The sequence below is a fragment of the Bufo gargarizans genome, chromosome 8, assembly GCF_014858855.1.
Source record: "Bufo gargarizans isolate SCDJY-AF-19 chromosome 8, ASM1485885v1, whole genome shotgun sequence".
Classification (NCBI taxonomy): Eukaryota; Metazoa; Chordata; class Amphibia; order Anura; family Bufonidae; genus Bufo; species Bufo gargarizans.
Window position 1 is genome coordinate 194,442,641 of NC_058087.1, and position 14,032 is coordinate 194,456,672.

General features: G+C 48.3%; 1 protein-coding gene across 1 annotated transcript in view; it reads right to left on the reverse strand.

The window, feature by feature from the left end:
• Positions 1-9,954, reverse strand: part of LOC122945650 (E3 ubiquitin/ISG15 ligase TRIM25-like) — a 36,947-nt gene extending 26,993 nt beyond the window's left edge. Inside the window, exon 1 of the mRNA XM_044304780.1 lies at positions 7,302-9,954. Coding sequence (XP_044160715.1) covers positions 7,354-8,919 — 1,566 coding nt within the window. The 5' untranslated portion in view covers positions 8,920-9,954 and the 3' untranslated portion in view covers positions 7,302-7,353. The remainder of the gene's footprint in view (positions 1-7,301) is intronic.
• Positions 9,955-14,032: the final 4,078 nt, after the last annotated feature.

The window sequence follows — 14,032 nt, forward strand, 5'->3', positions numbered from 1 at the left end:
CTGATCTAACAAAGATCTAACCAACTGCATATGTTTTGTTCAAAAATTTTGATATGGGGGGCTAACACGGCTGAGGTCATTATCTGTACTCAGAGTTATCCCTGTGTTATCTGTAGGCACTCTAGGGGACATTATAGCTGCTGTGGACACTATAGGGACATTTGGGGTAATTTATCAAACTGGTGTAAAGCAGAACTGGGTTAGTTGCCCATAGCAGCCAATCAGATTCCACCTTTCATTTTTGACAGCTCTTTTGGAAATCCAGTTCTACTTTTCACCAGTTTGATAAATTACCCCAATTACAGTATGTCACTATTTTTTCTGCAGTATAGTACCTGGGGCATTGGGGGCACAACGGGCACAGTATTGGGGACACCAGGATGAAGGGGTGATGGAAAAGCGGAGAAATCTAACGTATCTGTGTTACAAACTCTGTAGAGACGAGATGCGGCTGAAAGAATTTGTCATGGCGGTTTATCGGAGGAGAAGAGGAAAGAGAAGGTCTACATGACAGGAGATGTCCCTGGAAGTAAGAGGTATGTGGTCAAGTATTTAGGGGGGGGGGGGCAGAGGAAAAGACCCGGCCCGGGTGGCAAACACACTAGGCACGCCACTGCTCTCATCTGAGAGCGGCCGACTCATCTCGCTGGGATATGCAACCAGTGTCAGATAGGAGCCGGTCCCAAAGGTGGGAACCACAGCGATCTCCAGAGTGGCCCCCATCTCAGATAGTAATGACATATCACTAGGACAGGGGTACTCGGGTAGTTGTTGTAAAGGTTCACCTGGGTCTGCCGGAGGGTGAGGGTCTGAGCCGCAAAAAAATAAAATAAAAAAGGGAATAACAAAAACCACACAGTTCCGCCGCCTAGATGGCTCCCCCACATTTATGCCTCCCTCATAGTGATGCCCCATTTAGGAGTCACTCACACAGCCATATGTTTGGACCTCATTTTGTGGATTGATGCGGACCCAATCATTTCAATGGGACCCCAAAAGAAGCGGACAGCGCACTGCGTCCTGTCCACATCGTTGTATCTGTTCCACAAAAAATTGAAGTAACATGTCCTATTCTTGTCCGTTTTTCACACCGCTCTGCTCTGTTGTCTGAGCGCAGCAGGGGCGATGGTGTCACCTGAAGGTAGATAAGTTATCCAGCGTATTGTAAGTGAAAATCAATCCTTTATTGTAATAAATCGCATAAAAAACCCTGCATGTCCGTGCTCTCAGCTGACGCGTTTTGACCGACAAGCGATCTTACTCCTAGAATAGACATCCGCATCCCCGGATTATATATGGGGTAAGCCGGCTCCCCATAGTGTGCCCACCATCAGCACAGGGCTCATTACTGGGAGGGATGGGCGACCCCACACACAGCATCGCCGCTCAGTAAGTGACAATACAAACATAATAAAAGTGACCGGAAGCAGGAAAATAGTAAAAAGCCTAAACCGCAGTGTACCGCGTTCTAAACATGAACGGACTACAGAATATCCGCTAGTAACAGGTCATCGTATCTCTGCCGGAATTAAACCTGCAGGGAAATGAGTGTTTATGGTTAACACCCAAAACCGTCACGCTGTAATAGGCGTCGCTGGACGTCACTAGTGATGATGTCACTACGCGGGGCTTGCACTGAACTACAGGCTCCCTGCTTCACCACTGCGTCCTGAGGGGGCAGATACAGCTGAATGTGGGGCATGCAGGGGGCTGGACCGCGGTCTGCCCCTGAGAGAGGATATTCAGGAGATAGGAGGAGATCCCGGAGGTGGCACCCACCCCCGACATTAGTGCCACACCCCAGAGATATACCACCAGTGTCTGAGATGGGTAAAACCTTTTAACCCCTTAATGACCAGGCCATTCTTCACCTTAACCACTTAAGGACCACAGGTTTATACCCCCCTAGTGACCAGGCCCTTTTTTACAAATTAGCACTACACAACTTTAATGGTTTATTGCTCGGTCATGCAACTTGGCACCCAAATGAATTTTACCTCCTTTTCTTCTCACAAATACAGCTTTCTTTTGGTGGTATTTGATTGCTGCTAAGATTTTTCGTTTTTCCGATATTAATCAAAATAGGCTGCAATTTTCTCAAAAAAGTGTATTTTTAACTTTCTCTGGTTAAATTGTTCAAATATAATTACATTTCTATACAAGTTTGTGTCAGAATTTATTGTGCTACATGTCTTTGATATAAAAAAAATGCAATAAGTGTATATTTATTGGTTCGCGCAAAAGCTATAGCGTTTACAAACTATGGTACAAAAATTTGAATTTCTGCATTTTGAAGCAGCTCTGACTTTCTGAGCACCTGTCATGTTTCTTGAGCTGCTAGAATGCCAGGATAGTATAAATACCCACCAAATGACCCCATTTTAGAAAGAAGACACTCCAAAGTATTCGCGGAGGGGCATAGTGAGTTCATGTATGATTTTTATTTTTTTTCACAAGTTAGCGGAAAATGACACTTTCTGAGAACATAAAATAAAATTTAAATAAAGTTCCCACGGAGTCACTATGCCCCTCAGTGAATACCTTGGGGTGTCTACTTTCTGAAATGGGGTCATTTGTGGGGTGTGTTTACTGTTCTGGCATTTTGGGCGGTGCTAAATTGTGAGCAACCCTGTAAAGCCTAAAGGTACTCGTTGGACTTTTGGCCCCTTTACGCACCTAGGCTGCAAAAAAGTGTCACACATGTGGTATCGCCGTACTCAGGAGAAGTAGGGCAATGTGTTTTGGGGTGTATTTTTACATATACCCATGCTGGGTGAGAGAAATATCTCTGTAAATGACAACTTTTCCCATTTTTTTTATACAAAGTTGTCAATTTACAGGGAAAAAAAAGGAGGGGAAAGGCGTTTGCCAGAACATAGGAGCTCCGCCCAACATCCAAACCCACTCAGCTCGTATACCCGATTTCTCCATTCACATCAATCGATGTGGATGAATAAATCATTGCCGGGATTTTTTTTATATACAAAGTGTTTGCCAAAGCAAACACTTTGCTCATAAGCCTCGGCAAACGTATCTTTTTTACTGCAGAGGAGAAATCTCGTCTTGCAGCGCCGCATACACCGACTTTTGTGTAATCTGACAGCAGCGCAATGAACCAGTGCTACAGCTGGTTCATCGGTTGGTCCACCTAGAACGTAAAAAAAAAAATTCAAATAGGCCGCAATGCAATCAATTTATTAACATTAACTGCAAACCTCTCCTTCCCCATGGGACAATGTGCAGTGAGATGTGGCGAAGTGCGTTATGCACTTTGTTCCAGGTGAAAGGAGAGGTTTGCAGCATCTCTGTGTGAATGGGCCCTAATAGCCCTGTGTGCCTGTCCTGTGAGATGCAATCCCTATGCTAAGTGTACCTGTGTGTGGTACTTGCGGAAACACTCCCCTAAGCATAGGGCAGGGTGGTCAGGGCAGTCAGGACAGAAATAGCAGGTGTCACACCTTATTCCACTCCTGCTACAGACACAACATCTTTTTCGGGGTGACGGTTGGGTTGAGTTACCAGCAACGACATTGGGGAAATGTCGCTCGTGTAGACGGCTCACTACACTGGTGGATGGGGCCACGGAACCACCTGGATACAGGAGGTTCTCGATGATCTCTTCCTGAAATTTGAGCCTTACTGTAGAGAACAAAACTATTATACAGTGCCAATTGAAATAAATATACAGACACCTTCTTATACCAGCGTCTGGTGCGGCGGGACACTAAATAAGGAGCCAACATCTGGTAATTGAAGTCCACCCCTCCCATGAGCAAATTATAGTCATGGACCGAGAGGGGCTTTTCAATGACACTGGTTGCTCGTTCAATTTGGATTGTCGTGTCTGCGTGAATGGAGGAGAGCATGCAAACGTCACGCTTGTCTCTCCCTTTCACCACGAGCAGTTCTTGGTTACACAGTGTGGCCCTCTCCCCCCTTGCAAGACGGGTGCTAACGAGCTGTTGGGGGAAGCCCCGGTGACTAGGTCGCGCAGTGCCACAGCAGCCAATCTGTTCTAGAAACAAATGCCTGAAGAGGGGCACACTTGTGTAGAAATTGTCCACATAAAGATGGTACCCCTTGCCAAATAAGGGTGACACCATCCTAGACTGTCTTCCCACTGCTTCCCAGGTAGTCAGGGCAACCGACCGGCTCCAGGGTCTGATCTTTACCCTCATAGACTCGAAAACTGTGCGTATAGCCTGTGGCCCTTTTAACAGAGCTTATACAATTTGACCCCATACCGGGCGCGCTTGCTTAGGATGTATTGTTTGAAGCCAAGGCGCCCGGTAAAATGTATCAGGGACTCGTCTATGCAGATGTTTTGCTCAGGGGTATACAAATCTGCAAATTTGGTGTTAAGGTGGTCTATGAGGGGCCGAATTTTGTGGAGCCGGTCAAAAGCTGGGTGGCCTCTGGGACGGGAAGTGACGTTATCGCTAAAGTGCAGGAAACGCAGGATGGCCTCAAATCGTGCCCTGGACATGGCAGCAGAGAACATGGGCATGTGATGAATTGGGTTCGTGGACCAATATGACCGCAATTCTTTTTTTTTTTTTTGTCAGGTCCATGTTGAGGAGAAGGCCCAGAAAAGTTTTAAATTCGGAAACTTGGACGGGTTTCCACCGGAAAGACTGGGCATAAAAGCTTCCCGGGTTGGCGGATATAAATTGAGTGGCATATCGATTTGTTTCTGCCACGAGCTCCGCAGTCAAGAACAGCTAAAAAAAATCCCAGGGCTGAACCGATCTGAGCTGTCTCAACCCGAAATCCAGACTGGGCGGTGAAAGGGGGAACTACTGGTGCGGCTGAAGTTGGGGGCTACCAATCAGGGTTTGCCAGCACCTCAGGGACTCTAGGGGCTCTTCGGGCCTTTCTGTGCGGTGGCTGCGACGGGGGAACTAATGCACGTGCCACCATACCAGCTTCAACTGCCCTTCTGGTGCTCGCCACTTCACCATGTTGTACGGCAGTGCTGGTACTAGGTCCAGGATGGGCTGCGCTGCTGGTGTATGCCTCACCACGTAATCCGACAGCGCCAGCCCCACTCTGCTGCCCTTGAAGAGGATCCTGCACAACCTGTGGTCTAGCAACACGGGGCCGGGTACGCCTGGTGCTATCAGGGACCTCAGCCTCCTCGTCCGAACTTTGGGTCAGAGAGCCACTGCTTTCTACAGGTTCGTATTCTGACCCGCTGGATTCGTCAGATGAGGGTTCCCATTCCTCATCCGACTGGGTCAGAATCCTGTAGGCCTCTTCAGAAGAATACCCCTTCCTTGCCATTTGGTCAACTAAATTTAGGGGGTATTCCCTGAGACTACCCAAGAAAAAAAGCAAGCTTGTCTTACAAATGGGAGGCTAGCGAAGTACCGGAGGCCGCTGCGATTGATAAAAAATATCAAAACAGATTTTTTTATCGCCGCAGCGCTTGTGAAGTGATTGTGCAGTGATAAAAATAAATAAAAAAATTTGTCACTGCGGCGGGGCGGGGGCGTGGGTAAACGCACGTGTGGGCGACCGATCAGGCCTGATCGGGCAAACACTGCGTTTTAGGTGGAGGGCGAGCTAAGGTGACACTAATACTATTATAGATCTGACTGTGATCAGTTCTGATCACTTACAGATACTATAAAAGTACCAATGCTTATAAGTGACTGCGGTGCGGTGGGCTGGGCGCTAACCGACGCTAACTACCTAACCAAGGGGCCTAAACTATCCTAAAACCTAACAGTCAATACTGGTCAAAAAAATGTGACAGTTTACACTGATCACTTTTTTCCCTTTCACTAGTGATTGACAGGGGCGATCTGGGGCTAAATGTGTTGTGCTTGGTGTACTCACTGGGATCTGTGCTCTCTGCTGGGACCTGAAGCAGGCATTGGCTATTCGTTCAGTCCTATAAGCCTACCCATCCCATAACCTCCACCCCTCCCCTGCCCCATATAAATAAAACACGCCACACCACTGCTTGGATTTAATCGGCCACAGCAGCCGTTTATTAAATAAATACAACATAAATATAACATGAGTTAACCCCTGACGAGGGAGGTCCTAGAAGCCCCAATAACTTTATAAACACTGGAACACCTGCGTCTCCATCTTGCCCCCAGCCGTTGAACCGAGCTCGGAGGCAGCAACTGATGGACGCGTACTTAGTTCCTATCAGCTCCTCAATGAGAGTCCAGCCACTCCCGCGGGGCCCTCCCATCCTCAAGTACCACCATATTTCACCACTTCAAGGACCTCCCCCGCCTCCACGACTGCCGCGACATACAACAACCCCCACCTCACAACCACCTCCTCCAATAGGGTCGGGCGGGTGGGCGATTCCGTCTCCTGGCCAGACTGCTCACACTTCCTCCTCGTTCGTTCCTCTCTCCACTGGCCACGCCCCCCGTCGCCCCAAGCAACTCGCGCCCCACCACCGCTCCCGCCCCCACTCCCCACTAACCCTTTCCTCACCAGTCCTGCCCAGCCAAGCCTCTTCATGGACGTCCTCCCCCACCGCTGCGCTCCTCGTCCGGACTAACTAACTGACGAAAAGGAACCAACAGAGAGCACAGAAGCCATTTAACACATTATATTTATAAATATAATGTGTTAAATGGCTTGTGATTCAATTTTTTGAAAATCACCAACTTGCCAGCGCTGATCATTGGCTGGCAGGTTGGTGACGAACTTCTCCTGCGACTTTTCCCGGCCATCACTGCGCATGTGCGGGCCGGCTATGCGCGTAGTCTCGCGTCTCGCGAGATGACGTGCCGAAGCGTGAGGAACGAATAAATCGACCGCCACCGGAACGCAATCCTGCGTTAGGCGGTCCGGAGGCGGTTAAGGTGAAATAAGGCTGTGTACTTAAGGGGTTAAACTGAGCGCGTGCGACCAGCTCAGCGCGACCGGCCAAAAATAAGAAAAAGAACAGCAGGTGGCGCTGTACAGATCCAGTGTATTGCAGAACTCATTACCTGCGGTTATAACAGACATGATGGCGGAGGAGACCACAGACACCCAGATGATAGGACCGACAACTCTGATGGACAGAAGTAGTCAGACATTTATTCCATAAAAAGGGAAAAAACACAACAAATGCCGCGTATAGTGCGGAAAGAAGCGTCACATTGTCACATCTCTACAGAAATAGGAAAAGCTGATTAATAATTATATGTTCCCCAAATGTGTCCCCGAAACATAAAGAAGCCCCTACAGCGACATCAGTGGAGGACGGGGAAGGGTTAATGATGCCCCCCATGAGGTACGTGCACTCGGCGGTGTATCTCCGCTCCAGGATCCACACCTGTTACCTATATAGTAACTTATAGGCAGAGATTATAACGGGACGTGGACGCATCGGCCTCAGCTTATTATTCTAACAGAGGCTCCATCCCGCACATATAAGAGAACATGTAGGGGTTCAGAGAAGGAGGCGGTGAAGGTGTGTAAGTGTCTGATGGGGTCACACAGCTGATAGAAGGACAGACGCCCGGCCTCACAGTCTAAGAAGACCCCAAGTCTAGGACATGTTGTATCTACACTGAGGGGGGATCCGACTGAGCGGTGATACACTTCACATCCTGCATCAAACATATCCAGACACCAAGATTTACCATTATATCCAATACCAGACTCATCTCCTTCCCTTTCTATACTAGGATAGGACATTCCGATGCCACATCTTCCTTTCTGGTCCCACTCTACCTCCCAGTAATGTCTTCCTGAGGAGAGGCCACATCTGCTTAACACCTCGGCATCATCCTGGAACCTTCCTGGTGATTTTGGTCTGTTCTGTTCTTCTGTTTCTGTTGCTGTTTTCAGATCTTCTGATATATTCACATATTCATTAGCAGTGTCCTCATCCAGCAATATGTCTGGAACATGGAGCCCAAGCTCTGATGTGACATTGGTGACAATATCCCTCATAGATCGGTGTAAGGTCAGTGAGATCAGAACCTCATCCAGATCATCCTCAGACCTGCCCTCTCCACCATCTCCTCCTGTGACCTCATCATCTCCATGACCACATACTGTAATGTCACTTTCTTGTAGGAGTCTTATTGGGTCGGTGACATGACACATCTCCTCCACGTGACGCATCTTCCTGGACAGCTCGTCCTCCTCTATTTCCAGCTTCTTGATCAGATCAGATATCTGGGACACAATCTTCTCGTCCTGCCTGGAGATCTCGCTCAGCGCTTTCTTTTCTGCCATTTCCAGTTGCTCCTTAATGTCCATAAATAACTTCCTGACGTTCTTCCTCTTATCAGAGGCTTTCTCCTGGATATTCCTCTGACGATCCTGCAGATTCTGAAGTTTAGTCAGAATTTTTGCTTTTTGTGGGTTTAGTTTCTCCAGATATTTCCTCAGCTTCTTCTTCTTTTTCTCAGACGCCTCATCTAGAAGTTCCACCTGGTGTCCCCTGTGTTCGCCGACCAGACAGCAGGACACACACAGACAAACCGTGTCCTGTGGGCAGTAATACTCCAGAACCTTTTTGTGGAGGGAACATTTTTTGATGCCCAAGGATCTGGTAGGTTCTGTTAATATATGATCCACTGACTTGTTATGGGCTCCGAGATGTTTATGGCACATGGAGGTCTCACAGTGCAGACATGTCCTCACAGCCGGTACAGGAGACCTTGTACAGTAAGTACAGAAGATCCCGGTCTCCTCCATATCAGGCTGAGCAGATACGAAACGCTCCACTATGTTCCCCAGCTTCCTGTTCTTCTCCAGGGCCGGACGCTCCAGATATTCTGCTCTGCAGTCAGGACAGGAATACACTCCAGCTGCCTCCTGCGCATCCAGCGCACTCACAATACACGAGCGGCAGAAGTTGTGTCCACATCTCAGGTATACAGGATCTGTATAGAGGCTCAGGCAGATGGAGCAGTCCAGCTCGGCCCTCAGATCACCAGAAGCCATTGTGGTACGGAGGAGCAGGAACTGAAAGTGGAAAAGTCTCTTCCCCTAAGAGGGCGGAGAGCTCCTGTAGAAGAATTAACCCCTGCAGCTCAGAGATTGTGTTTACTGCTGATTCATACTGAGGAAGACAATGATGAGTGATCACTGATGGGATCTGGTGCGGATCCTGGTGGAGTAGTTGTAGTGACTCCACCTGTCCATAGAGAGAATCCTCCTCCAGAACCAGTAAGAAGAGGAGAAATCACCTACAAAACTGCAGTACAATAAAGTTCTGTCCGTACAAAGATTAGGAGATGAAATGTCGCCTATGTCCTTGCAGGTTACTAGACGCTCCCTGAGTACAGGGGGGCAGCACATGGACGAGGAGCGTTGTACTTTATAATATCATCTAGCGCTGGCCAAAAATATTTTTTTCTACTTTTTATATAGTTTATAGATCGGCATAAGATCCAAATCCAGATCATCAACTCTACATAGACACAGGTCCATCAAGTCCTAGCAGAGGTAACTTGTGATATTAGATTTTTCAGGGAAGACATTGAGGTCCCTCTAGAACCTGTAGAATGAATGGACCATCACCACCTCCTCTGGTGGAGAGCTCCATAGTGTAACATCTCGGAGTATGTTATCAAACTCTAGTTCCCTGCTACATCATGCTAGGTGTATATTTATTGTCATCCTGTGTAATCTAACAATGCATTTTCCATGATGTGTATTTCCTAAGCCTGTTATTTATATATGCTGTAGTTTTCTATGTACACCAGCAGGTGGCAGCAGTATGTAGCAGATCTTAGCCAGTTTAGTATATCTATACTGGAATAGTTCATTCCAGTCTAGCCCCCCTCTGTGAGCAGAAGTGGGCTGGTCCCATGTCCTGTCTCATGAGGAAGAGAGGAAGTTAGTGTAGTGTACAAGCCCCCCTGCCAGGGGAAGGCTGTGTTGGTAGGAGCTCCCAGTTACAGGGATCCCAACCTAGGATCAAGCCTCGGCTGAGGCCAAAGATCCCTCTTTCCAGTCTGAGCCCTTCAGCCTCGACTGTGGACAAGAAAGCAGCACCTCCAGAACTACAGGAAGAACCATTCCCTGCGAGCAGTCCTGTGAGTACAGATCCAGAGACCAGGAGAAGCTAAATTCCTCCTCAGCTAGTCAGGCCCATACCAAGCAGAAGATAGACAGAGCAGAAGATAAATACCTGCCAGATTCACTAGGCATATGACAAGAAGCAGAATATATATTGATTCCTGCCACATATTGCCAATTCCTGCTGGGACCCAAGACTTATGCTGTAACTCGTATGGATTCATGCTGCCATTAAGTAAAGACCAGTTGGATGATATTTCAAGTCTGGATCTCATTTCTTACTATCAAGGTTCCTCCATTACTCCTACTAACAACACTCATTTATTGCAAGAGAGTCAGGATCCAGGAGTCCAGCCGTAACCAGGTAGGAGACACCGTTGACACTACACAGAGACATTATCCCCACTCTGGCATTCCTCACCTGGTACGTGAGTTATAACATTTTAAAGGGCCCTGAGACTATACCCTGCGCATATTGCAATTGGCGTCACAAACAAAAACTATTAATATTGCGCCAGTGTGCATCAGTCCCAATCCAGCTTACTGCACATAGTCTCACTGCTCTTACAGTAAGGATAGCAGACTAGTAGAATAAAACCAGGCTGATCGCAACACTGCTGAGGTCACAGCTCCAGGAACGGTACAAGAGAGCTTTATTGGTGCGACAAACAACGCGTTTCAGGACCGTACCTGATCCCTTTGTCAGGTACAATACACTATAAACACAGAGCTTCAGTTTAAAAAGACAATTTGGCGGTAAAAGACAGACTAGGGACGCCCCTCCGAACTGATAGACAAGGAGCCAAATATAATGTCCTTAGAGGTGCAGAAAACTGTCACATAAATTACAATAGGGCCGTCAGTAAGATAAATTGGGTCGAGGTGAAGCAAACCTTAATTAATGAAGCTGACATTAACGGGAATCTGTCACCTGCTTTTACCATTTTAGGCTGCTTTCACATTAGCGTTCGGGGCTCCGCTTGTGAGTTCCGTTTTAAGGCTCTCACAAGCGGCCCCGAACGCTTCCGTCCAGCCCTAATGCATTCTGAGTGTCGATGCGGGACTGCGCCTGCGCGAGATTTCTGGCCGCCGACAGGAAGAAGGACGGTATTTCTAGAAGGTAGACGATGACGTGGGGAGGGGGCGGAACCGTTTGCCGGGGCTGTGGGAGGTTATTTGAGGATCAGGAGGCGTTCTTGGGATTCAAATTAAGGCGGGCTGGGCACTGCAGGGGGGCGTCACTGGGCACTGGAGAGGTGGGGGGGAAACACCCCTCTGGGCACCTTGGAGCTTCATTAGCGTATCATAAAAAGGGCTTTTTTATCAAAAGGACAAAACAAAATAAAGTAAGAAGAAGACTGCAGGAAATAAGGTACTTTACTGAGCGCGAAAAGGCAAGGGATTTGAGGCTGTGCAGAAGAGGGGTGACTCCGGTGAAGGTGGTCGAGATGAAGCCTTTCTTAAGGATTTATCCAAATAGGGAGGCGGCGGAGTTGTTGTTATCGGGTTTCAGGGACGGTTTTAAGATCCCGTGTGTTTCGGAGGGAGTTGCGGTTGCCGATCGCAACTTGTCCTCCGCGTTGGCTCGGAGGATAGCGGGCCCGTTTGCAAAGTGTCCGTTGCGGAGTTTGTGTGTTTCGCCATTGGGATTGGTACCAAAAAAGGAGCCGAACAAGTTTTGTCTTATTCACAATTTGTCGTTTCCTGTGGGGAGTTCTGTTAACGATGGTATTGATGACGAGTTATGTTCAGTGTCGTACACGTCGTTTGACGAGGCTGTGCGGCGGGTGAGACGTTTCGGGTATGGGGCGTTGTTTGCGCAAACGGACATTGAGGCCGCTTTTCGTTTGTTGCCCATTCATCCAGATAGTTTTCACTTACTTGGTTTTAGATGGGAGGGGCAATTTTATGTTGATTGTTTACCTATGGGTTGTACTATTTCTTGTTCTTTGTTCGAAATGTTTAGTTCATTTTTAGAATGGGTGGTGAAGCAAGAAGCGGGTTGGAACTCGGTGTTACACTATCTGGACGATATTTTGTTTCTTGGTCCTGCTGGTTCGCTGGCTTGTTCGGTGTTGTTGCGCACCATGGAGCGGGTGGCAGCCAGGTACGGGGTGCCGTTAGCGGTGGAAAAAATAGAGGGACCGGCTACATCAGTCAAGTTTTTGGGCATAGTAATTGATAGCGTGGCAATGGAATGCAGGTTGCCAGAAGATAAGGTGGTAGATTTGCGAGGTGAGGTAGCGTTTCTGCGTAGGGCGAAGAAAGTGCAGTTACGTCGCGTACAGTCGGTTTTGGGTAAATTGAATTTTGCTTGCAGAATTTTGCCCATGGGTCGGGTGTTTTGTAGGCGATTGGCCATGGCTACTGCGGGAGTTAAGGTACCTTTCCATTTTTTGAGGTTGTCTGCGGAGGTGCGGGAGGATTTAGGTGTTTGGGAGCGTTTTTTGGGGGATTATAACGGCTGTTCGATTTGGATGGAGGCGCCCATTTCTAGTGCAGATTTGGAATTGTTTACGGATGCGTCAGGTTCTTGCGGGTATGGCGCAAATTGTCAAGGGCATTGGAGTGCGGGGCCTTGGCCGGAGGAGTGGAGAGGGGCCGGCTTGCTTGGTAATCTAGCGCTGTTAACGTTGTTCCCGATTGTCTTGGCGACTGTGGGGGGAATTGTTACGGAATAAGCAGGTGCGTTTTTGTTGTGATAATTTGGGTGTGGTGCAAGCGGTTAATAGTCAGTCAGCTACTTCACCTCCTGTTGTGCGTTTGCTTCGGCACCTGGTCCTCAAAGGGTTACGTTTGAATGCTTGTTTTGTGGCGGTGCATGTTCCTGGTGTTGATAATTCTATCGCTGATTCCCTTTCTCGTTTTCAGTGGGACCGTTTTTGCAGTTTGGTGCCCAGCGCGGAAGCGTGACCTTGGGGTCTCATCAGATCTGATTTGGCAGTCCGTGAGTAGGAGTACGTGGTCAGCTTATTCTTCAGTGTGGTTTCATTGGGAGCGACTGGTGGATCAGGTGGGGGGTTGCGAGGTAGTGGAGGATTTTCATGTGTTGTTGGTTTATTTCGTGGGGCTATCTTATAGTTCAGTATTGTCTTTCTCGGTGGCTTCTAAAAGGGTGGAGGCTGTGGCTTTTTGGTTGCGTTTGCGTGTTATAGCTGATGTGTCCCAGAGTTTTTTGGTGCGCCAGGCTCTGAAGGGATATAGGCGCAGTGTGGTTAGGAAGAATGCTAGTCCTCCGGTTTCTTTTTCGGTGTTACAACAGTTGTGGGAGCAGGTTGGTGTGGTGTGCAATTCTGAGTATGAGGTGTATTTGTTTAGGGCCGCGTTTTCTTTGGCTTTCTTTGGGGCCTTTAGGTTCTCGGAGCTGGTGGCGAGTAGTAGGGCGCGTGGCGGTGGATTGTTGATGGATGACATTCGTTTCGGTGATGAAGGTTTGCGATGTGTGTTGCGTAAGTCGAAAACTGATCAAGTCGGTAAGGGGGTTTGTATTTTGTTGCGCCCATTAGCTGGGTCTGTGCTGTGCCCTGTTCAGTGTGTGGAAGTGTTTTTGTTATTACGGCCGGGTGTGGCGGGTTCTTTTTTGGTGCAACAAGATGGTTCGGTGATGTCTCGTTTCCAGTTTGTGGCGATCTTCAGGCGGTGTCTGGCGGCTGCGGGTCATCCGGCCATGGAGTTTTACGTCGCATTCTTTCAGGATCGGGGCGGCAACTGAAGAAGCAAGATGGGGTCTCAGTGATGTAGTTATCAAGCGGATTGGACGGTGGGAATCGGATTGATTTCGGGGATATATTCACCCTCATATGTTGTAGAGGGGAAGGAGGTTTGTTGGAGTTTGCATGTTCGGGTTAAGTCTCATTGTGTTTGTTTTTTAGGGTCATCTTCATGTTTGGCGTGGATTCTGGGTCATTCCTACGTTCACTGAGGAGCGCTGAGAGCCGACGTGCGGAGGAACGGAAGGCAATTGGGTTTTCGGCCAGAGGAGTTGCAAGTGTTGTGGATTGGCGTGAGAGGGATGTTGCGGGGTCGGGTGTTG